This window comes from Pleurodeles waltl, chromosome 7, assembly GCF_031143425.1.
Source record: "Pleurodeles waltl isolate 20211129_DDA chromosome 7, aPleWal1.hap1.20221129, whole genome shotgun sequence".
NCBI lineage: Eukaryota > Metazoa > Chordata > Amphibia > Caudata > Salamandridae > Pleurodeles > Pleurodeles waltl.
In genome coordinates this window covers 928,965,833-928,991,531 of record NC_090446.1, presented here as the reverse complement: position 1 = coordinate 928,991,531, position 25,699 = coordinate 928,965,833, and the positions used below count along the sequence as shown (strand labels likewise).

Here is a 25,699-nt window from a genome sequence, read left to right as displayed (position 1 = left end):
GCGACAGACTGATCCGTGACAGGCTGGTGGCCCTGAAAGGCCGGTAGTGCAGGCAGCCACGTTCAGTCACATGTCACAGGACTGGCTTTGCCACAGCGCCACCTGGTTTTCACACCAGTCTGTGACAGAATCACTCGTCTGCCATGGAGTGTCTTTCCCCCTTCGGCTTTCCTACGCTTTTCCGTTTCTCGCTCCACCTCTGCCACGTTTAGCACCGTATTTTTCCTCAGTAAATCAATTGTATCTCCCTCTGCTCTGCCCAGTCCTGCAATTGCCCATCTTCTTCTGTCCTGTCTTTTTTCCTCTCCTGTCCTCTGCCCTTCCTCTTCCAATCTAGTCTCTATTTGCTCCCTCTCCGAAACATGCCACAGCTGTAGAAGTCACTCACTCTTTCTTGGCTTGGCTTGTTTTTTGCTGAAGCACCCTAAAGGACTTTGGGCCAAGCCAGAACCAGACTCGAGATGACTGCGGCACACACACAAGCCATGAAATAAAGAACAGGTAGGGCACCTCCAGGGCAGAAGGAACAGGGGTCCACCACAGAGCAGCAGTGAGAGGAAGATGTAGGCAGAGACAGAGGTGTGAGTGGGAAGTTGCAAGGTACAAAGAGAGCAGGGATGAGGAAGGTACTTGACCCTACAAAAGTGAGGCTTAGATGTGGAGTGAGGAAAGAAAGGGCACAGGTTAAAGCATAAAGGTGAGGAGTCAAAGGACAGAGCGGGATAAGATGCTTTTGAGGATGTAGGAGATAGAGTGAGGTGCAAAAATTAAGTTTAAAAAAAAATAGTGAGGTGCTCTCCTGTGAGAAATATTGGAAATAAAAAAATTGAAATCTTTAAGGAGGGAGCACTTGAAAGTGTAGGAAGAAGTATCTCTTCAAAGTGACAGCAATTAAAGCATAAGACAAAGTAGATGAGCTAGCTTTGTCCTGTCATGGCACCAACTCTTTGGGACTCGCTTCCTCCACATATTGCCTCCATAGGGTACCCTCTTGCATTAAGGGAAGCAAGAAAGGCTTCTTAACCCAACCGAAAGTACCTAGAGGCTCACAAACCTTTCTGCACTCTAGAAGTAACACAAGGGGAAGCATAAACTTAACGAAATCCAAAAAAAGCCCTATTTAAACAAGTCTTAAGGAGGTCAGAACAAGAAACACAAAAATATTTTAGTAAGTTCTTAAGCACCATCAATGTTTCAGTATTTTAATTATATGTGATTGAAGATTTGTAATTGTATTATCCCATGAGTAATTGTCGCAAGAGCTGCAGGGTTTATGTGCACTGCGCTGCATGAGGTTGGATGTCTCTGTGAGCATTTGAAGATCTGCGATGCTCTCCTTTGAGAGATACTCATCTTCACAGTCAATTCGTGAGCATAAGTGATCTCTCATATCTTTCCCTCATGATGGTCCAAATTACCCTTTCTGCAGGTGATATATAAGGAACATTGCTAGTGCTGCGCGCGTGGCACATGCCCATCACAGGTAAAGCAAAAATTTCTGTTTGAACACCACCTAGGGCAAGCCTATTGCAGAAAGTCTTTAACATGGCAGCACCCAAGCACAACAACCTCTCAGCAATTATTGAAGCTATGACAATAACCTAACACAGCATTCTTTAACCAGATCCCTATATCAACAACAAATTACACAAACAACACAATATCCACGATGCTCGACAAGTTCACTACAACATAAAATAAACAGAGCAGTGTATAAACAGGTCAGTGTCTAGCCAATACAGACAAAGGTTTTGAGGAATCCTTATTTGATGAAAACAATTTATACATATACATTTTTTATACAGTTCTGAAGGAGCAGTGATCACACATTGGCCAATTTCCTTGAAGGGACTCTCACCAAAATGGGCTGCTTAAAGGCCTCCTAGCAAAGTGCAGAATTTAGCTTGTCGCCTGAGAACATATCAGCAGCCTGAAGAAAGTATATTGCACCATGAAAACTCTTGACTTAATTGCAGAGCAAAGATAACTCTAAAGTATGGATGTCCTGGGTGCAGAACAGTAGAGCCTCATCAGCACTAGCAGTGTGCTCCGCATCATCTCCACCGCTTGTATCTCGAACCTGCAGGGACTAAACAAAAGGACTGCTGTCTGTGGTACGAGTTATTCAGAACTCTGCACCTGGAGAGATAAATCTGCCATAGCTGATATAATCTGTTTTACCTGAGAGACATCTCCATTGTCCTACTCCTGAGCCTGAAAGACCATTGTGAGGAGTTTAAACTATTAGTATCAAGTAGGGATAGCGCTGCAGTCTAAGCCCAAGACTCTGCTGTTTAAAATCCCAGCTTTGTTAACTATGTAGTTGTTGGCTAGGTTTATTCTAGGCTGAAGAAAAGCAACATTCCCAGGATGACTTGGACCACCACTAAGCACAATCCTAGAACTCCGGAGAAGAGACTAGAAGGGAAGAATTATTCTCACTTACCAAGTTGGCCAGTATATAGTGGTATCCAATGATGTTTTTTTCCATTTTGATGATCTGTCAGTGGGAAAAGATAAAAAAAGAATTATTTGTATTAAGTCATGGCCAAAATGTGCTCAGGTTACAACTTCTGCAGTTTTGAGCAAGACGCCACCGGCTATACGAGTGTAACCAGAATTAGCGAACCAGAATTTTGCTTGTCACACATTATCCAAATGTATATTTATAAAGTGTCCATTGGGCTAGAATTCCACATGTTTCTAACTTAGTGATCTATGTATGTCTGTCTATCTACCTATTGAGAGAGAAAGAGAGAGATAAATACAAACTCAGAGATAGTGGTAGGGACCAGCTGACCTGTCACTCTTGGAATTAAAAAGTGGTCACTCAACGGTTAACAACTCCATTCTTCAGTTTAATCGTTAATGATTGTCCTCCTCCGGTGACCAATGCGGACGTCCATTCAAGAGCATTTGTTCAAGCGAAACAAGCTGTCATCTCGCAAACCTGGCTGACAATTGCCAATGGATTGCCTTAGTACTTGCTCAGCCTTCTGCTCCAGTATTCATAAAGGGCAAGCTAAGGTCGAGAGATGCAACTGTTAACTAAAGTCCTGTCAGTATATGGTAAACTGGTTATCTGGGCAGATTCAACCATTAGTTGTCAACTGTGCAACCAGCAATCATGAGTTCTAATTTTGTGCTTCCACTTAACTGAAGTGCCTCACATTTTCAAGGCAAATTGCTTTATTTGCTAGTCATCTGTTCCCTCTGTAACTGAAAATGGGTGTGCTTAGAAATAGCTTATTGCCACTTTGAAGCGTTACATAAAATATAGGACTTTGTTCTAATTGCATATGCCTTGTGTGATCTCAGTCGACTAGCCTCTCATAAGGACCATTCAGTTCGGTAGATGACATTAGATTAAAGCTGCTTGTCTTTCAAAGCAACATGCAGGACGAATGTTGTGTATCCCACCAAGGAAATGTGGGCAAGCCTGTATTAGATTTGTCTGATATGACAAGCCAGGCATATTGCTGCTGGTGTCGGTGAAGGGAGGCACTCCCCACAAATTCGTGTTTTCGTGAACGGATAGTGGTCAGTAATAGCTTTGAAGCAAGGACTCCCATCATTCAATGTATCAAAGTCTCTAAAAAAAAATTTTTTTCGAGAGTACCCCAGGGTCTGGATTTTCATCTATTAGTCATCGGGCAGCTATGTTCTTATGAGAAATTTAAAAAAGGATAGACATTTATCATGTCCCTCACACGCACGGTTCTCAAGTCAGTACCAAACACTTTTGATTATGGAAGTTTGTCTTCTGTAATTATGACCGCTTGATAGCCACATTATTTTACATTGCTTCTATAATGTCTAGAGGATTATATTACTAAATATCGAGGATATGAATATCGTTACACAAGAATATTGTGGACAGAAATTGAAGTTCAAATTATCAAAGGCAAGTGCTTAAAGAAGTATAGATTTATTATTCTAACCCCCCCCTCTATGTACCTTCAAGACATGTACCGTCAAGGTACATACATGTGGAGTTAGGCATAGTAAACTGTAGTTACTTAACTTTCAATATTTTGGTTTCACTATTTTGTCCTCAATATTCCTACACCATGATATTCTATCTTCTCTATTAGGGATGCACACCTGTCTAAATCATGTCATGTTATTTATTGTTTTAGATATTATTTATAATATGCTATTGATTTATAATTTAACCTCTTAAATGCGGGCGTCGGCCACTGGCCGACGCCCACACACCCTCCCTGGTGCGGGTCACGACCAGTGGCCGACACCAGGAAGGGCATTAATAAATCCTCGGGTGCGTCGCACCCGAGGATTTATTTTTTATTTTTTTTCCCCCCCCGGGAGACACGGAAGCTACCGTGTCTCCCCCCGCCCCCCACCCGCCCCTTTGTGACGTCAGCGCGCCGCGAGGCGCGCTGACGTTGCAAAGGTGTTTTCCCCATGAAAGCAGGAAGCAGCCTTGCGGCCGCTTCCTGCTTTCATGGGGAAAACGGCCTTTTTCACGTTCGGGAAGGCCTCGTTAGAAAGTGGAGACACTCCCCTTTCTTACGAGGCCTTCCTGAAAGTGTTTCCTGGCCCCCGATCGCAGCTGTGCTGCGATCGGGGGCCAGGAAACACTTTCAGGTTTCCTGGCTCCCCCGATCGCAGCACAGCTGCGATCGGGGGGGTCAGGAAACATTTTGAAAAGGCCTCGTAAGAAAGGGGAGACTCTCCCCTTTCTTACGAGGCCTTCTGAAACGGTTTCCTGGCCCCCGATCGCAGCACAGCTGCGATCGGGGGCCAGGAAACCCCACTAGACACCAGGGATTTCACTTTTGGGGGGCAGCCCCCCCCCGGAAAACGGGCCGCCCCCCCCCCGACATAATTTTCCTAAAAAAATAAAAAGGTAGGTGCCCCCTGGGGAGGGGGGGGGGGCGCGATCGCGCCCCCCCCCCCCCCAGGGGATTTTTTTTTTTTTCAAAAAAAAAAAAAATTTAAAAAAAAAATTAAATGACAGGGGGTCGCCCGTGGGCAGGGTGACCCCCTGTGGGGGCAATTTTTTTTTTAGATGTTGTAGGGTTTCCCTGGGGGCCATTTTGGCCCCCAAGGAAACCATACAACAACTAAAAAAAAATATATGTATATATCTATATATATATATCTATGTAGATAGATATATCTAGGTACATGGATATATCTATAGATATATCTATGTAGATATATATTTATATATATATATATAGGTAGATCTGTATCAAAGAGATTTATAAAGCGCGCTACTCACCTGTGAGGGTCTCAAGGCGCTGGGGGGGGGACGGGGGGGAGGGAAAGGGGCTAGGAGGTTCACTGTTCAAAAAGCCAGGTTTTGAGGCCCTTCCTGAAAAGAAGTAGGTTTTGGGTCTTGCGAATGTGGGTTGTGAGTGCGTTCCATGTTTTGGGTGCAATGTAGGAGAAGGATCTGCCCCCGGTGGTGGTGGGTTTGATGCGGGGGTCAGAGGCGAGAGAGAGGTCAGCTGAACGGACGTTTCGTGTGGGGGTGTGGAAGGTGACTCTCGTTGAGGTAGGCAGGGCCTGTGTTGTGGAGTGATTTGTGTGTGAGGATGAGGATCTTGAAGGTGATCCTTTTGTCAATGGGGAGCCAGTGGAGGGATTTGAGGTGTGGAGAGATGTGTTCGTGTCGGTGGAGGTCGAGGATGAGTCGTGCTGCTGAGTTCTGGATGCGTGTAGTTTGCACTTGAGTTTTAGAGTGGTGCCGGCGTAGAGGGCGTTTCTGTAATCAAGCCTGCTGCTGATGAGTGCGTGAGTGACAGTTTTTCTGGTCTCTGTGGGGATCCATTTTAATGTTTTTCAGTATACGGAGTTTGTTGAAGCATGAGGAGGTAAGAGCGTTGATTTGTTGGGTCATAGAGAGGGAGGAGTCTAGGATGATGCTGAGGTTGCGTGCGTAGTTGGCGGGGGTGGGTGCAGGGCCTAGCGTGGTGGGCCACCATGGGGGGTCCCAGGTTTTTTTGGTGAGGGCCAAAGAGGATTATTTCGGTTTTGCTTGAGTTGAGTTTCAGGTGGTTGGCTGTCATATATACATCACTTTTGTCAATATGTGTGTGGTTTCCCTGGGGGGAAAAGGGTCCGACTTGTCTAGTGGCAGTTTTAGTGCCATAAAGAAGCGCAGAAGGTTTATATGCCTACTGCAAAGAGCACATCTGTATTTTATGTAAATAGCTGAGTACATTAGTAAAGTCTATGGAGAGATGAAGGGCACTTTTGCTGGGTGGTAATGAGGGAATCCGAGGAGGAGGGAGTGGGAGCACCAATAATGATTGTTGGACTGGGCGCAGGAGGTGCTAAAGACTGTGACGAATGGTATGTGACAAGGTGTTTTTTGAGTGTCTTGAAAGTACGTGCTGATTGAGGGAAGAAGCGCAGGTAAGGTGGCCTCTACTGTTGCACGTATCTCACACACACCATCGATTTTGTGACTGTCTACGTAGGCTAGTGTTTTAGAGCAACAGTTTAGCCAATAGCAGAGATGGCATCTTGATGGATGACTGCTGCCTGCACTCGGGTTATAGAGGACCGCTCTGACATAGGATCAGAGACTGAGACATCAGATACTGAGACAGCATCTGAGGGATAGGACAATGGCGCAGACTCTGGGAGTGATTTTTCAGTCAGAGGAGTCCCATTCGAAAACTCCTCTTCCAGTACATTATGAGGGAGGTGATGAGGACAGTCCTGCTGTCCCTTCGCAAGCTGTTCGTGCAACTGGGTAATAGTGGGTTAGGCCAACCCAGAGAGCAGGTGAATGCGGCGGCAAGCAGAGAGAGAGTGCTCTCTTGGGAGCTCACCAATTTAGTTCAGCCCCAAATTCCACCACCCAAATCATATTGTGGAGACATCAAAATTGTCTATGGCAAAACAAACTGGGTTTGTAAGGCAGGCACCTGTGTTTTTGGTCCTGGATTCGGCGGCCATATAGAGAAACACACTAAACCCAAACATTTCTGGAAACTAGACATTCGGGGGAGTCCACAGAGGTGTGACTTGTGTGGATTCCCCAAAGTTTTCTTACCCAGAATACCCTGCAAAGCTGAAATGTTGAGAAAAAACTCTATTTTTCTCGCATTTCTGTCACACAAACTACAGGAATATGCTGGGATCCACAACATTCCTACCACCCAGTGACTCCTCACCTGTCCTGATAAAAACACTACCCCACTTGAGTGCCTACACCTAGTGCCTGTGTCAGGAATGGATCACCCCAGGGTCAACAGCTGCCTCACGTAAGGACCAACATTGACCGTTGTGTGATCTATTCCTGTCGCAGGCACCAGGCCTAACCACACAAGTGAGGTATCATATTTACCGGGAGACTTGGGGGAACGCTGGGTGGAAGGAAATTTGTGGCTCCCCTCAGATTCCAGAACTTTCTGTCACCGAAATGTGTGGAAAACGTGGTATTTTAGCCACATTTTGAGGTTTGCAAAGGATTCTGGGTAACAGAACCTGGTCCGAGCCCCACAAGTCACCTCATCTTGGATTCCCCTGGGTTTCTAGTTTACAAAAATGCACAGGTTTGGTAGGTTTCCCTATGTGCCGGCTGAGCTAGAGGCCAAAATCCACAGGTAGGCACTTCTCAAAAAACACCTCTGTTTTCTTCCAAAAATTTGGATGTGTCCACGTTGCGCTTTGGGGCGTTTCCTGTCGCGGGCGCTAGGCCTACCCACACAAGTGAGGTATCATTTTTATCGGGAGACTTGGGGGAACGCCGGGTGGAAGAAAATGTGTGGCTCCTCTCAGATTCCAGAACTTTCTGTCACCGAAATGTGAGGAAAACTTGTTTTTTTAGCCACTTTTTGAGGTTTGCAAAGTATTGTGGGTAACAGAACCTGGTCCGAGCCCCGCGAGTCACCCCTCCTTGTATTGCCCTAGGTCTCTAGTTTTCAGAAATGCACAGGTTTGGTAGGTTTCCCTAGGTGCCGGTTGAGCTAGAGGCCAAAATCTACAGGTAGGCACTTCTCAAAAAACACCTCTGTTTTCTTCCAAAAATTTTGATGTGTCCACGTTGCGCTTTGGGGCGTTTCCTGTCGCGGGCGCTAGGCCTACCCACACAAGTGAGGTATCATTTTTATCGGGAGACTTGGGGGAACGCCGGGTGGAAGGAAATTTGTGGCTCCTCTCAGATTCCAGAACTTTCTGTCACCGAAATCTGAGGAAAACTTGTTTTTTTAGCCACTTTTTGAGGTTTGCAAAGGATTCTGGGTAACAGAACCTGGTCCGAGCCCCGCAAGTCACCCCTCCTTGGATTGCCCTAGGTCTCTAGTTTTCAGAAATGCACAGGTTTGGTAGGTTTCCCTAGGTGCCGGCTGAGCTAGAGGCCAAAATCTACAGGTAGGCACTTCTCAAAAAACACCTCTGTTTTCTTCCAAAAATGTTGATGTGTCCACGTTGCGCTTTGGGGCGTTTCCTGTCGCGGGCGCTAGGCCTACCCACACAAGTGAGGTATCATTTTTATCGGGAGACTTGGGGGAACGCCGGGTGGAAGGAAATTTGTGGCTCTTCTCAGATTCCAGAACTTTCTGTCACCGAAATGTGAGGAAAACTTGTTTTTTTAGCCACTTTTTGAGGTTTGCAAAGGATTCTGGGTAACAGAACCTGGTCCGAGCCCCGCAAGTCACCCCTCCTTGGATTCCCCTAGGTCTCTAGTTTTCAGAAATGCACAGGTTTGGTAGGTTTCCCTATGTGCCGGCTGAGCTAGAGGCCAAAATCTACAGGTAGGCACTTTGGAAAAAACTGCTGTGTTTTCTATAAAAAAAATAGGATGTGTCCATGTTGTGTTTTGGGGCATTTCCTGTCGCGGGCACTAGGCCTACCCACACAAGTGAGGTATCATTTTTATCGGGAGACTTGGGGGAACACAGAATAGCAAAACAAGTGTTATTGCCCCTTATCTTTCTCTACATTTTTTCCTTCCAAATATAAGAGAGTGTGTAAAAAAGACGTCTATTTGAGAAATGCCCTGCAATTCACATGCTAGTATGGGCACCTCGGAATTCAGCGATGTGCAAATAACCACTGCTCCTCAAAACCTTATCTTGATACCATTTTGGAAATGCAAAGGTTTTCTTGATACCTCTTTTTCACTCTTCATATTTCAGCAAATGAATTGCTGTATACCCAGTATAGAATGAAAACCAACTGCAGGGTGCAGCTTATTTATTGGCTCTGGGTACCTAGGGTTCTTGATGAACCTACAAACCCTTTATATCCCCGCAACCAGAAGAGTCCAGCAGACAAAACGGTATATTGCTTTCAGAAATCTGACATCGCAGGAAAAAGTTACAGAGTAAAACATAAAGAAAAATGGCTGTTGTTTTCAGCTCAATTTCAATATTTTTTTATTTCAGCTGTTATTTTCTGTAGGAAAACCTTGTAGGATCTACACAAATGACCCCTTGCTGAATTCAGAATTTTGTCTAGTTTTCAGAAATGTTTAGCATTCCGGGATCCAGCATTGGTTTCACACCCATTCCTGTCACTAACTGGAAGAAGGCTGAAAGCACCAAATATAGTAGAAATGGGGTATGTCCCAGTAAAATGCCAAATTTGTGTTGAAAAATTCGGTTTTCTGATTCAAGTCTGCCCGTTCCTGAAAGGTGGGAAGATAGTGATTTCAGCACCAGAAACCCTTGGTTGATGGCATTTTCAGGGAAAAAACCACAAGCCTTCTTCGGCAGCTCTTTTTCCCCATTTTTTTGGAAAAAACAAAATTTTCACTGTATTTTGGCTATTTTCTTGGTCTCCTCCAGGGGAAACCACCAACTCTGGGTACCATTAGAATCCCTAGGATGTTGGAAAAAAAGGACTCAAATTTGGCGTGGTTAGCTGATGTGGACAAAAAGTTATGAAGCCCTAAGCGCGAACTACCCCAAATAGCCAAAAAAGGGCTCAGCACTGGGGGGGGAAAGGCCCAGCAGCTAAGGGGTTAATGTTTTGCAAGTTGTTTATAGTATTATACCAAACCTTCAACTGATGTCTCAATATTATAAGTAGTACCACACCAATGACCTGTATCTTTCACCCTCTGGATTCTAGTCCGCGCTATAGAAAACAATAAATAAGTAAACAGATAAATACATTAAATATGTGTGTGGGCTTTGTGTACTCCAATATGAACAGTCTGAGGAATTCCAAGATCATGCTCAGCTTTTGCAGCAATACACAGTGCATGCACTCTCTTGGTAATATTCATAAAGCTAAATTCTGCCACAAATGTAAGTTTACAACTAATTTACGAGTTTCACACCAGCCAGGAATTCACAAAGAAACGCCCGGCAGGTGTAACCCCGTATTTATTTTAGAGATCTGTCCCACAAGTGTGAAGTTCTCTGTACCCTAAATCCCACTCATGGAATGGAAAAGTGGTCGTTCTGGATGTATGGTCGACCTAGATGTTTGTGAACATCCAAAACCATATATGTTTGTGAACATTAGCATATCCCTCTTATTCCCTTTTTCACCACTGAAACTGTATGATTTTTACTCCAGCAATCAGTTTTTCTGCATAGAAGAAGAATATATCACCCCACATTTGGTGAGGGTGAAGTATAGGGAGGTGCTCCAAGAGGAAACATATTTTCCTAGCAGATAAAAAACATGTGCATTTGTAAAGGGGGTCCTATTACCCCTGTTTGCAGTTCTCTGTTATGGAAGCAGCAATACGATCTCAATGGGAATGGCAGATGATCTTTCCTAGAATCCTCATGGAAACCTGTGCGGGAGCAGCTTTCCATTCATGTTCCTCTGAATGGTTGTGAATCTTAGAAAACAGGAAACCTACGCTTGCACCCAAATGTAAATATGGAAGTGCAGATTCACTATTCACTTCGTGGATCTTACCCACTGTCTTTTGAAAGTAACAGGGAAGTCAAATACAGGTGCTCTGTGGAGGTGCGACCAGTGCCACCTCACCAGGTGCTGGTTTTAGATGGAGGCGTTGTGTTTGCAAGTATATTATGGTTTAAAAGTCCCTGATGCCATGTTCCTTGCCTCCAGTATTTTTCAGGCAACATAACATTGTCATGATTACTCCGGCGATTAATGTTCTTCCGGGCGAGAGATCAGGAGCTTTGTCTAGTGGAAGATAAGGTAGCGCAGGGGGTTAATATGCCTATTGCAAAGAATGTGTATCATGCAGATCACATAGTGCAGATAATATAGATAGTTCAGTTGGTTACTGCTGTTGTCAGAGAGATCTTTTTGCTACTTGCAGTTTCTACTTTAAAATCCTAAAATATAAGAGGGAGCTGTTATCTGTCACCAAAGAGCTGCATACAAACTGCAAGTATAGATTAGAGCATTATGATTTTTCCCCAGTTTTTTCATTATCATAATGATCCTAAAAAAGGGTTCATTTGGATAGAAATCAATTATTATTAAAGAGAACCACCAATCATGTTGTCACGATTTTAATTCTGAATTTGTGATTCTCCACACCAAGCCCTCTTAAGCTATGTTGCCTACCGGTATGGATGACATGTGACTCCTGCACCTTGTAGTTCTCTGCCTTATGTAACATTTCCTATACATTGATTTACACACATGATTGATTGTCTCTGTGCAGTGTGTGATGTAAAGTGCTTTGACACCCTACACAGGTATGAGTGATGACATCAGGGATCACATGTGACTCCTACACCTTGTAGTTCTCTGCCTTATGTAACATTTCCTATATATTGATTTACACACATGATTGATTGTCTCTGTGCAATGTGTGTGTGATATAAAGTGCTTTGACACCCTACACAGGTATGAGTGGCACTATAAAACAAATTAAATGCATCTGAGAGAGTGGTGATGGAGACTTCAGGGGCACTTTTAAAGGGTGGTAGTGAAGGAATCAATGGCGGAGGTGGTCATTGGGAGGCACCAACGTACATTTTTTCAACCGACGCCACTAGTGCTAAAACTAGCCCTGGTCAAATAGGAGGATTTCTGTCCTCAGTCAAGCACAGAACCTTTGCAGTCCAGTGTTGTGTATTGTTATGCAGGTGGAGCCAGACCATGAAACTTTAAAATTGCAAAATCTTGGTCTTGACCTTTTTCCCTAAAACATACGTAGATAAGTACTCAGACTTAGCTTTCTCTGAAATGCTGTTTGTGTGGAAAGGAGTGAAAGGGCAGCCCCATTCTTAAGCCCCCTTAGAACTTGGCTAAATCCAGTGTAAGAATTTGCTGATCTTACTCAACTGAAGAATCTATAACACATTAATACAATTATATTAAAAAAGTCGTTCTTGGGTGTGTGAGTGCAGGAAGGGTGGGTGGGCGGCAGATGACTCTTTCAAATGAAATATTTATTGATAATGCATCTTGTGTGTGAAATTCATTTGAGGAATCACTGTATCTAACCCAATGTATCAAAGATCTCACAAAGTGAACCAGGCTTTGTCTGAAATGTTGATTGAGATGTATGTTTGCTCTTGCATACAGACGCTTTTGTTTCACTGTCTTGGTGCAGTTAGCTGACACTACTGTGGTGCATTTGTAGAACAACAAACTCCAGATTTCCTCTTGCAGTGAAGGGGCTGAGCGTCTCTGGTGTGAGTCATGTGGCAGCAGCTGGGAATTAAACATCTCATCTAGGCCATGTGGTGTCTTTATTAGAGGGTATTAACTTTATTTTTTCCCCTAACAGGTAGAAAGGAGCAATGGTGGCAGCCGCAGGAGCAGTAAATGCAAACATTGAGGCTTTCTAGGAGTAGATGTTGAGCTTGCTGCTGCTGCCCTTAAATCTGGATGATCAATGTCAAGAGGTGAAAGTCCCACATCTTGCAACTGATGGTTAACACTACCTGGGTTAGTATTGCGTTCAGTCGGTCCGATTCACAGTCGATGACCACCTGCCGGTCCTTGCTCTTGTCCAGGTCCTGGAACAGCAGCCGGTAGCCCTCTTCGGTGGTTGTCTGGATGTTGACGGCTGTCACCTGCCAATTCTTCTCTGCTGCGGTGTCAAGCACCTTCTGTAGGACAGTCAGGCCTGTTACAGGAGAGACAGGAGAACAAGAAACCAAGCTATAACCTGTGGCATAGTGCAAAATAATAGGTTGCTCAGGCAAAATATGCTCAGTGACTCTGCAGGCTCCTGCCATCTAGCAGTCAGTACTGATGACGGTGAGGTGCTGATTTGCTGCCAGTGCCCACGGACGTGTGATTGTATCTATTGTTTTGTGTGGAGAATAAGAATTGGGGTCCCCTGACACCCCCCCACACTAATTCCTTCTACTGTAAGCTGCTCCAGGAACCTTGAAGCAGCAAGTACTTTGCCCTGTGAAGTAATAGCATAGTAAATGTGTGTCTTCCGATGTTGTGACCTTTCTCAGGGAGTCCCCTCTGTATCATGCTGACACTATTTTTCTGTGGTGTTTGAATAACAGTCATCTGCCCCCTTTAGGAGTTCTGCACCATTACATGAGAGCATGGGTTTGTTACTCACAACAAGGAAATACATTGCTCTGGGATCCCCGGTGGGTGCCAAATTGTCTAGCCCCTTAATCAAAACTACAATCAGACACATTTCCACAAATAAAGAGCAATGGTAAAATATAATTTACCTATCACACAGTTAAGGAGACATGAAGGTTTGTGGCTTATCCCTCCCAACAAAGCAAGATGTCAGTCAAATTCATCATCTGCACCCCACCAGTTCATTGTCTCTGATATGATGTTATACAAGATTTGTTGGGTACAAGGTTCATTGCCTTTACCACTGAAAGGAAGAAGTGTAGCAGGCATCACAAGCAGCGAATTGGCTGGAAATATAAAAGCCTTGGTTGCTTTAGGAAAAGATGATAATTGCTGATTATCCATGGGCATATTTTAGGCTCTTCCAGAGTTGGGAAGGCTTACAGAAAAAGCACAACATCCACTATGCTCTTATTGGAGGTTAAAAGCAATCAGTAGAGGGGCATTACCCGAAAATGCTATGTTTCTAGGGCAACAAAAATACCTTTTGGTTAAAAAAATTGTAGGTCAGTTTGGTTCTAGGCTAGGTGTATGATGTATAGTTTTCTATCCTCATTCCACATTAACATTGTGCAGACTACATGTGAGCCCTAGCATAGGACATTCAGGCCTTTCCATAATTATATTTTCACATATTTTCTAACATATTTGTCGAAAGTGTCACATTCTATTTCTCAATGAAGCACTTCTCTCCGATCATTATTTAGAGCATACGTTGCATTAACCACTATCCAAAATTCAATGCATTTTTCTCTAATATTTACAGTGTAACATTTACAGACTGGGAGCCTGTGCATGCTCTCTCCAGCCCAGCAACTGTGTTGCTGGTCTGGAGAGAGCCTACTGTGCATGTGTGTTTGACTGGCCCGAGATGGCCGGCCAAACATACATGTGCACTGAGGGAGAATGCTGTGCGCTCCCCCTCAGCGCTCGTCAAAGCCTGTGGCCTCAACTCTTTTACCAAAAAACTATAATAAACACAGCTTATTATCGTTTTTTGGTAAAAGGTTTGCAGCTGCTGGCAGGGGGATGGGTGTGTGTGGGGGGGCGGCACTCCACCCTAATGGAGGAGCCGCCCCTGAACATTTATTGTTCACACCTATCCCAGGAATGCAGGGTAGGTGATTTATTTAGCCTCCTTTGTTCGCTCGGCTATATCTTAAGCCTTTCCCTCCTGCTAAGTATCAATACCCGCATTATTTTTACAGAGACAGCGTTATTAAGGAATGGTGAGGTCTGAATTGCCTACACCTACATTCAATTATTGTAATTGAAGCTGCCCTAAAGAAGGCCATGAGTAGAAACAATACACGTGGTCGATGATGTTTGACAAAAAACCCCGAGATGTAAGGAACATGGGAGACGAGACCGTCACTGATAACCCACAGTCCACCTACACACTCACCAAGATACACTACAATGCATTAATTTACTCTGGGCTTATAATTCACAGGTTTCCGGTATGTGAGTAGTGATATCCATCTTACTTTTTATACACTTTTTATCACCACTTCTTGCACTATCACAATGTCCTGAATACAAACGCTTGAGCTGTCCCCGCAGGGACTTGAATACAATAACAAAAAGAACACAGATTCTTATGTTTATATGTGTAGACACCATAAAAATATCCCTACATGCACGTAGCCATAAAGGAGGGCTTTTTAAAATGTGAGGGATATTATATGAAACTCAACACGAACTGAAGTTTCCATGCCTGTTTGATTGCTAGCCAACAACCAATATCTACACGGCATTGGCCTTAAATTGGACCACCGTGCGTTTAGGAAGTGCTTGTTTAGGACTGTTGATATGATGTAGGACCAGTGTGGGCCTGAAAGAATAACACAGATGTGTATATATATATATATATATATATATATATAGAGAGAGAGAGAGAGATAGATAGATAGATAGATAGATAGATAGATAGATAGATAGATAGATAGATAGATAGACAGAACAAGCTGTAATCATTTAAGATAATTTAGAATTAGCCTAGGTCAGGACGATTTGCACAGTGGCGTTGCAATGTAACAGGGGCCACAGTGCGAAATACATGAAGATTTGTTCTACGTTTTTATGTGCAGATGCCATTTCTGAGTTGCTGCCGTGATTGCGATGAAAAACAAGACTCTCAGAATTCTTACTGTTGACGGCTGCGGAGCTTCACCGGTGAAGCCTGTGAGCGACACTAAGCAGCCATTTAACGCCCCCACATGAAGACAAACATTCCCATAGGCATCATTCCAAAGAGTTACTGTGCTCCCCGAAATTGGATTAGTCCACATAAGCCATGTAGCCACATGTGCTGCAGAAAGTGATGTCAAGAGAGAGGAGTCTACAAAATTGAACGAATCTAACAACCGAAGGGGCGGAGGAGGAGTTATCAATGGGCACCACGGTCCAAGGTTGTGAGGGGCCTACTTTAGTGACTATTCTTTATTACCAAACCAGGGGACAGGGGCCCAATATCTGTACTTGCATTAAGGCCTATGGTGCCAACACCTATATTTCTTCCACAGGACCAGGGATTCTACACTAGCAAATATGAGTCTAGGCCCTTGGTGGCAGTGCTTAATTTGTAAATAAAAATGTGCTGGTGCCAAATGCCCTCCTCTTAAACACACGGCGGCTGCAATTAAATGTGCAAATGCTGAATACTGAGGCAGCGTAATCCTGAAACCATCTCAGGCCTCTCCAATCAATTAACAGCCACCCCCGGCCCATTCAGCTTGCTCGTGCAGCTTTCTGCTTTCTCCCATTGTGACGCTTTTTCGTTTATCTCTTCCTCCGTCGTTACCATATGTGTCTTTTGCTCGCAGTAAAAGCTTAAAGCAGAAGAATAATTGCAGGCCCTCAAAAATAAGTGCCGATGCTCCGCCCCGGAAACAACAAGCACAAGTTAAGCACTGCTTAGTGGGTACCTATTAATGTGGCAATGTTTGTTTGTAATGATGGAGTTGGGCAGACAGCAGTCGTGACTGATCCTGGAGTCCAGAATGACAAAGATAGGCAGCAATATGTGAATTGGTTGACATGGATGATAACAAGGCTTCTATCCTCCTCCCAGATCCCTCACTCAAGTGCTGGCAACACAAGGCAAGTGGTGGAAGATACTACCTAAGTTAAGGTAGCAGACATGGAGTGGATTGTGTGCCACTCATAGAAAGTATATACATCAGACACACATGGAATATGCAGTATCTCTGTGTGAACCAGGCAAAGACTCCATGAGTGCCTGATCCATGAAAATAACCTACCAGTTTATGCACTAGGCAGATACAGTACTTGAGGATTTACCATTCATGTACCTCATGAGTGCTTGTTCATGGAACAGATGTCATCAGTATATTCATAAGGCGTGTGTGACATGCGCCAGGTATTGACACTCTCTGAGTATGCACCAGCAACGACCACTACCAGTTCCTGCACATTGCACGTGCACAGTACCTATATATAGCTATATATACTGCACACACAAGCTACCAACTAATACATCCAGCAAGCAACACATCCATTAAAACACATAGGTGCAAAACAAGTTTGTCAATTTCCTTGGCCAGATGATCATGCAGGCATTCTTAGATTTAGAATCACTATGCAGTCGATGCCTATGATTGGCTGAGGGGAAATTGATGCTGGTGCAGAAGTGTTTTGTACTGGTCCAAGAGGCCCATGAAGTGAAATAAGAGGCCTATGTACTGTCACATGATACGTTTCTATTCCCTAATCTTACCAGCACCAACATTTCTGGACTGTGATTCTTGAATCCATCGCTTTTCTGAATGAAAACTATGAAAGATATAATTGCCTTGATTGACTGGTGCCTAATGCCCTGCCTTTAACCTAATAGACCACCCACTTTCACCATGGCACATACCCTAGAACTCTCCTACAGCAAGTCTAAAAGGTACAGTGAACAGTGCTTGAATAAATGATCAGTCCATCCTAGATCAGACCCTCATGCTGCCTATCTTCTCAAGGCTGAGGACCAACCCCGACGCTCTTCTTGAATATTTGCTACTGTCGGCTCAGGTCCTATTTGAAAGCCCTAGCCAAGAGGGGACCCCAAGCCGCACTAGGATATGCTTAAGGGTAAAGAGTTCCTTTACTCTCTACCAAACACACCTCACAAGAGAGAGTGGAAGTCGCCACACTCACAGCAAAATGCAGGTGAACTGATACCCAAGAGCAATGACTGTGCTTGGTGAGTATGCTCCTCTGTATCAATGAGAAACCAATTAAAGAGGTGAAGTCCCTTTTACCCATCACCAGCTATCCTGCTAGTACGAGTTTTAGCCTCCAACCAGTCTTGTGCCTGCCTGCTTCGTGGGTGTGCCGGGGTCACACAAGGGATTCCCTCTAAGCCCAAAGAGTTGAGTGAAGCTCCTGCACCGCAACTCCTAGCCTATGATCAGGGAGTCCCCTTTGTGAATTTAGATTAATCCATATTGGTTTTACAAAATTTGTTGCTGTGGAATGGAGACAACCCAAATACCCACCATCATGAGGATAGACTGGGTCTACTGTTGCTGTCTGTTTAGCACCTAAGTTTCTAGAAATAATTCCCAAAGCTGTATGGGTTCTAAAAGCACCCCCTAGCTCATTTCTATTGAACTGCACCCAGCGGTTCCAAATGTACAGCCATTTTCGGTTTTTGGTGTCTTTAGTCCTATCACAAGACTAAGCCAATTTACCAGTTTCCCTGGGGAATTTGAATTATGTGGCTCCAGGAAATATTTCCTCAACCTTGTCTTATGATTCTGAGGCATGCTGTATGCATCAACCATTCATATCTAATTGAATATTCATCAAAAAAAGTTCAGAGCACATTTATCTTGGTAAACCCTAATATACTTTTCAAGGATTCCAGTGAGTATGTACAATACAATGATAGTGCAGAGGACACAGTATCAAGTGACAAACATAGAAACCATGACACTTTTACAGACACTTTATACAATTCCTAGGCCCTCATATAATTGCCTGTACTCTCAGTAGAGGTTATATCTAGTCATATGCAATATCCTGTGCATAATTTAAAGACAAGACCAGCCGAGGGAGGGGTATCAATGTTTTAATCCGTAATTATTGTTCCGGTCTCATCAGGACCAAAGTCATCCCACTCTAGTACCACAACTATTGTGAGCATCAGGGAGTCTCCATAAAATCACTTCCAATTTCTCATAAATCCGTGTAGAACCATCAGGTATGTACCGTCAGCCACAATTCATGTCCTTGATCGTGATCAATCCCCACAAATTGGCCTGGTCACATACGTTTGTACAAGTTAATATGTGTTCATGTCTTTGTCTGTGAATCCGTCAGTGGTGTGTGTAGAGAGCCACTTGGGCTCTTCTATGTCTGTTGCCCCGCTCCGTGACGCGGTACGGTGTCCGGAGAGGGGGATATAAAATAAATCTTGGCGGGACCCTCGTGGTCTTTCGCACCAGCAATAGCACTGAGCTGGGCCCGTGTTTATGTCAGCACACTTGCTACACAGAAGGGTGTCCAGGCCGCCAGAGTGTCACCTGCCCGCGCCCCTCTACAGTGTGAACCTCACCACTGGAGGACTCGCATACGCACTGGGATCATTGAAAAAATCCATTAGTGTTTATCAAGAGAAATATTTTATGTACTCTTTTTTATGACTATTCAATTAGATATGAATGATTTAGGTATGCAGCATACTTTGGAATCACAGAAGAAGGTTCCACAGGATAATTCTTATTTTTGAGTATATTCACCCTGGTCCTCGTGGGCAAATAGGGTTGTGATTGTAATGCGTACACATACAGTCATCTTGTCCAGGCCAGGAGGAGAAAAATAGATTTTAGCCATCTTTGGTTGAATTTGACTTCAGGCAGACTTTGACTTATGTCAGACAATAACATAATAAGAAGTTAAGAATTGCCTGGGGCTCAAACCTTCGTTTAGACTAACAAAGTGCAATAATGCCTAGTAATTAGATCACCAAACATTTATTATGAATGAAACGCTAATATCACATTTGGAAAGCATGGATGCATTACATATGAAGTAAAACACATCACAATACCGCTGTGGGTAAAGCAACACAGTGGCATTGGCACTGCACAAATGCATAAAAACGTGTGCAAATGTGATTCAGGATTTTAAAACTGCTGTAACTTAATTATCACATTCTGGGTATCGAAACAGATTCAACATTCCACTCTCAGTGTGGGCATCTGGGCATTGTTAGTGAGTCTCCAAGGCACTATGGGCCATATGTACGAACACTTTTTTCCATAGACACAGAATAGGTAAAAACCTTTGCTACATCTGGCCCTATGTGACTCTGTAACCTGTGCGTTGTGTCCAGATCTCCCCTCGAGTCTTCATTCCTACAGGCTTCCAGCACGCCGCACTCCGGGAGATCTAGGGTGCTAGACTATCGTAGGATAACAATGGCCCTGTCAGAGCTGCTCCTCTGGCCGAACTGTGGGACTCTGTCCTGAACTGGACCTGGCACTGTGCAACAGACACCTGGCCTGTGGGATGTATCTATCAGTGTCCCTCTCATTAGGGCTATAGACTCGAGAGTTCCACAATTCTTCTGATTATTAAGGTGCCCACTGAACTGCTGAAGGGAAGCAGAGTGCTGCTCAGGATTTGGGAAAGATCAAGACTGAGTAGCATCTTATGGGGATTTGCCTACTATGAAGACCCTGCTTGAGCAGCCAGGCTGACACCGGACATGAGAGCTTTGAAGATTGGACAATTGGGAAATCACGTTTCCTTCTCTGGTATGATGTTACAGCAACCTGAGTCAGTAACAAATGGGTATCATGGCTGTCACCCTAACTCCACTTTCCAGGGATGATCTGACTGACCAACCATGCCTGAAAATTTACCTGAACAAGCAGTAAAGCAGGTCTGCTGAACAAAGCACTAGCCTATCCACCACAGTGCCTAGGTCTAAGCTTGGTGCGCAGCTAATGTTTCCAGGTTGTGCCCCATGAATTGGTTGTCATTCCATGCTGCAGTGCTGTCGATTACTCATGACATACACCGACTTCCAAAGCCACCCATGGGTCTAGAAAAAGCAACTCCGTGCTATAAATGCAGCCCCTGGTAATGCTGAACTTTTGGTATACTTGTGTCTACCTTGGCTGTGGTGAAGTGGAGGGATGTGTGCTTGCTGAGTCTGAAGTGTCACAGACACAGTTGTCTCCAGGTCGGCTGTTCTGACACTTATGTGACACACTTGCTCTGTGATATGTGATGGTGTTGGTTAAGTGCTGTGTGCAACACGCGCAGTTGCACTGTCAAATTGGCGCCAGGGCCTGGGGAGGCATAATTTCGCGTAATTACAGTAATTTCACGTTTCTCTTGTTATCCAAAATTACTGAAATTACGCTATTACTCCATGTCACGTAATTACGCTTATATATACACAGTACAATGTTTGACATTTTTATAGCGCACTCTGCACCGTTTGCTAGGTCTAACGCACTAGACGCACCTGATGTTTACACATATTTGAGATAATATTTGTACTAAAGCATTGCCTTTCCCCTTTAATATTTTCTGTCGCGGGTAGGAGAGCAAGGGCTGGAAATGTGATTATTCACAAGTACCTCAGTATTTATGCTCGCACATCTCCAATTATCGCAGAGCTGCTCATTGACTTTTCCTTTCGCTGTTTCATCTTTCTGGGCCGCGAAAGACTTTTGCACGTTTTAATTAACTCAGACTTAAATATGACCTTCAATGTGTTTTTCCTCATGAAATGAAATGCAATAGAATAAAAAATAAAGACAAGAAACTGGCGCGGATGTGACCCGAAGGAGACTGCATGAAATGTGCTCAGGTCTTGGTGGGTAGAAAGTCGTCGCAGTGCATTACTGACACCCAGGGCCCAGTTACGGTATGACAAGCCCAGGTGCAAAATGGGCCGAATTTAAGCGACTGGTACTTAAGTCAAAGTGGTACTTGAGTCAAAGTGGTATTTTTTGGTGACACCTGGGGTTACCAGTGACAGACAAACGTGCATATATAAGAATGCATTACTGTATGACTAGGTGAAGTTCGGGAATGTAAGAGCATACACCATACATTCCAACATTCTGTAACTTAAATGAGAGAGATTTCAAAAGCAAATCGAGAGAAGTTATCTTTACCACTGACTTACATTGAAGTGGAGGACATTTTAGTCGCAAAGCAGGTAAAATAAATCTTTTTCAGGCTTAAAAAATCGGGAGTCTCTTGCCTGAATCGGGTCTGTTAGCATATATGATACATGCACTACTGTAGAGGTGATTGATGCACATGAAGGTATGGCACTTGCAAAGGTCTCTGAGACATCAGAAAAATGCCTCTAAGTCACTGAAAGTTGGGAACAAGCAGAAGATCGTTCAGTTCCTGACTGGAACTGAACCCACTGTGAAGCTGTAGCACCTAGCAGGCTCTTAGAACATGGGTTTAGCTGAAGACATGGAGGGTACAGCCAGACAATAGTGCAACAGTGACTACTAGTGGTACATCACCGAATGCCAATTGCTGTGGTGTCACTGAGAGTATATAACTATTAGTGTAGTGTTGACACACAGTGGTTTGTCTGGAAAGGTGCAAATCACACCAATACATCAACAAATAGCTGTGGATTTGAAACCAGTGCTTAATTTGAGCCCGTGGTTTCCGTTGCGGGACATCAGCACTTGTTTTTGAGGACCAGCACTTATTTTTGAAGACCGGCACTTATTTTTCTGCTTCAAGCATTTACTGGAAGCAAAAGACACATATGGAAAAGACTAAGGAAGAGAAAAGCATCACAAAGAGAGAAAACTGCAGTAGTGAGTTGAAGGGTCGGGGGTGGCTGTAAATGGATTAAAGAGGCCCAATATGGCTTCAGGATTACGCTGCCTCAGTATTCCATGATCGCATATTTAATTGTAGCAGCTGCGTATTTCACAGGAGAGCTTTGGGCACCAGCATGTTTTTATTTACAATTAAGAACTGTTTGAATCTAAATTACTCTTCCTGGCCACAAGGGGTCGCTGAAGAGTGTTTGTGCCCTTGAGAGACAGGTCTAGTATTAGAAGAACGGTTTCTCACAACATGGCACACCTCTGGTGTCAGAGCATTGTTGGGTTAAGGTAGAGAGGGCGCTGTGCACATTAGCCATTTAAACCGATAAATGGTCTTCAAAGCACATAGACAATGCATGTAGTGGTTAAATATGTAGAACCTGTGAGATCTTACTCCAGTGCTGACAACGCCATGTTACCTCGGTCTGCGTCGTAGATGTACACAAACTTCTTCCACTTGTAGTGCTCAATGACGCTGATGAGGGCATCCTGCAGCTCCGGCCGCAGCTGCAGGACAAACTGGTTAGAGGCATCGACGGGGAAGCTGGGGGTGATGAAGCAGACATGCAGAGCCCCGCAGAAGGACGTAAGCATGTTCACGGTCTTCCGGTCGTAGAAGCCGAAGATCGCATAGACGCCCTTGGAGAACTGCGAGCAGACTGTGGGAGAGAGAGAGAAGATGAGTACGAATGAGGAAGGCAGCTTTGTGAACCCGCACCCCCACAGGTAAACTGTCTCTAGCGACAGGACATCGTGTGTCTCTGGTGCCCGCTCACCCACACTGTGTGATACAAACATGGCGCCAAAGCTTACAAACGTTGCTGCAGGCGGGCCACATCGGATCTATGATACGCGCCACACAGTACACTGCTGTTAGAACATCAAGTCCAAGTGACTCTTTCGAAAAGACCAGAAACAAATAGAACAACAGGGATCACACTGCACCTTAGAGTAAAAACACCTTGGGGTCCACATCCCCTCATGCACTCTGCATTACTGTGAGGGCTGTTGAAGTCAGTCAAGTACCCACACACAGCATGTGACACACACACACACTATCTCTCGCTCTCTATCTCTATTTAAAGGACACAACATCGAAAAGAGAGCTGCTATTAAACAAGCTCTATCCATTGCTAGCAATGTGCTTAGATGTTAAATCTTGAATGCCCTTACATTCACTTGCCACTAGAGACTCCACTACCAAGACATACACAGTGCTTAACTTGAGCCGGTGGCTACAGGAGGGGCCTGCCGGCACTCAATTTTGAGGACCAGGACTTATTTTTAATCATCAGATTTTGCTCTAGAACAAGAGAGAGAAAAGAACGAAAGAAGGAGGAAGAGAGCGATGGAAAAGAGAGAGGCAAAGGAGGTAGCAGGGGTGGAACCAAACCTACTGGAGTGTGATATATGAACAGGGAGCATATGTTGGTGGATGGACGAGCCATGAGGTGAAATAGACAGCCTAGATATTCGTCAACTCCATCCTTCAGAAGCAGTGCTCGTGGGCTTCTTTTTACAATTTGGGCCCATGCTGTTCTTTATTTTCACAGATAAAGCACCTGACATCCCTCTGCAGTGACACAATATGCACATACTGCAGCTGGCCACTACATCAACATCACTCTATTATTAACTCGAATAGTAGTCTCAAAAGTACCCATGGCATTAATACTAAACCTAACTAAAACAGTAACCTGTACCTTAAGATTGACCTACACCTCTCCCTAATCCCATCCCTTAACCTCACCTGAAAACTAACTTTAACTCTAGTGATTTCCCTGACAAAAACATGAACTTCTCCTTAGCAATGTATATACCCTACCCTTTAATGTGATCCCAGCTGCCACCCTAACCTTAAACCGTGCCACAGCCTTAAAACTAATCTTACCATTACCCCCTAGGCTACTCCTATGGCTGCCTATAACCCCCACATCTAATTCTAATCGAAACTCAAGACTGGCCCCATCAATAGTGTTAATCCAAAAATGTACACGAGGCCCTGTCACAATTTCGTTTATGTATAATTTCCAATACTTCATATTATGCTTGTTACAAGAAATGCCTAAGATTATGTCACTGTGACATGTCACAGAATTGAGTTTGCGTTTACGTAAACATCCTGTTAACAGCAGCATGGGAACAATGTGATTGAACCGAACACCAACGTCATATGAGATTCTGCACTTTTCTTTAGTGTGAAATGGGTCCTTGCATCAAAATTGAATGCAACGATGCATCTTTGCTAAAAATAATAAAAATGTAAAATGTAAAATCAGAATTTTGTGTAGTGTCACATAGTTCTGCGTAATTTTATGGGAGTTTTGCATAGTTCCTACAAGGGAAATTACTCAAACTTCACCTGGACCTAAATCACCCTACTCCTAGTACAAGCCCTAACAGTGTTGATGTATTTGGGGCCTGTGAAGTGTTATATCAATGACACAGTCAATGTAGTGGCAAGCGTCGATGTACTAGTGTGTCTATATAGTGGAACACTAATGTACTGTTATTGGTGTACTGGTGGTGCACTGTGTCACTGCGGATGCACGTTTCATCCTGACTGTCATTTTCAGCCTCATTTTTAATTTTCTGTCTTTTTGACACATTTGCAGGTTGCAGTTGGCCCTCTCCTTATGATAATGTTTATTTTAGAAGAGGATGAGAGGGATGTAATGTTTGACTCTGCACACTAGATTTACCTTAAAATTAACAGATGGGTGGGGAGGGGCAATCTAAATAAAGAGTGACTCCTCTTTTATTTGGCACTCTGGAGTTTCGGATGACCGAGTAAGGATGATCAGTGATCAGCTACTTAGATGACCGCTCTCAACACCCACGACCAGCAGCCACTCCCATCCCCCATCGTATAGTTATTTTCAAAGCTCTACTACGCCTGACAAGACTTTGAAGCACTTTGCACACTCACTACTATGCTGCACCATAGGAACCCGGAAGTAGCGGTTTGGCCAGGATTACAGTACTGGTAGATCATGCTCGGAATCAGTGTTGTGCTGTTAGTACATTTCACATACAGCTTCTGCGATTGATCAGGCTCCAGTTATAACGTGAACACTGTGTGCGTAGAAAGTAAAGTGAGAGCGAGGAAAACTGCAAGAGAGATTATGGAGGGTTTACTTGGGTGAAATAACAGTTTCCAGCATGCTGTGATTTTGGAACTGGAAGCTTAGTCTTCGAATAAAGTTAAGTTTCTTGCATGTGGGCTTAACGAAGATTGCTCAATCTGGATCATGCAGCTTTGTTTCTTCAACTGGACCACAGTTCGAATTTACAATTGTTTGTAGAAGGGAAATTAGACTAGAACGTGGTGTTTCTGATGACACGGCGCCATCCTTCATTCCTATCTCTCCCATCAATAG

At 44.0% G+C, this 25,699-nt stretch overlaps 1 protein-coding gene across 5 annotated transcripts in view; it reads right to left on the bottom strand.

Annotated features, from left to right (window-relative positions):
• The window catches only part of GRIA1 (glutamate ionotropic receptor AMPA type subunit 1), a 401,004-nt gene that overhangs the window by 175,843 nt on the left and 199,462 nt on the right, over nucleotides 1–25,699 (bottom strand). For 3 of the 5 annotated variants that reach the window (XR_011194162.1, XM_069199601.1, XM_069199600.1), the window contains exons 3-5: nucleotides 22,739–22,978; nucleotides 12,816–13,000; nucleotides 2,447–2,500 (exon numbers count right to left, since the gene is read on the bottom strand). Coding sequence is in view for 4 of the 5 variants with exons in the window: in XM_069199601.1 (XP_069055702.1) it covers nucleotides 2,447–2,500; nucleotides 12,816–13,000; nucleotides 22,739–22,978 (479 nt within the window). In the remaining variant the exon portion in view is untranslated. Of the gene's footprint in view, nucleotides 1–2,446; nucleotides 2,501–12,812; nucleotides 13,001–22,738; nucleotides 22,979–25,699 lie in introns of all 5 variants that reach the window. The other 2 variants (XM_069199598.1, XM_069199597.1) reach the window with 1 other exon arrangement.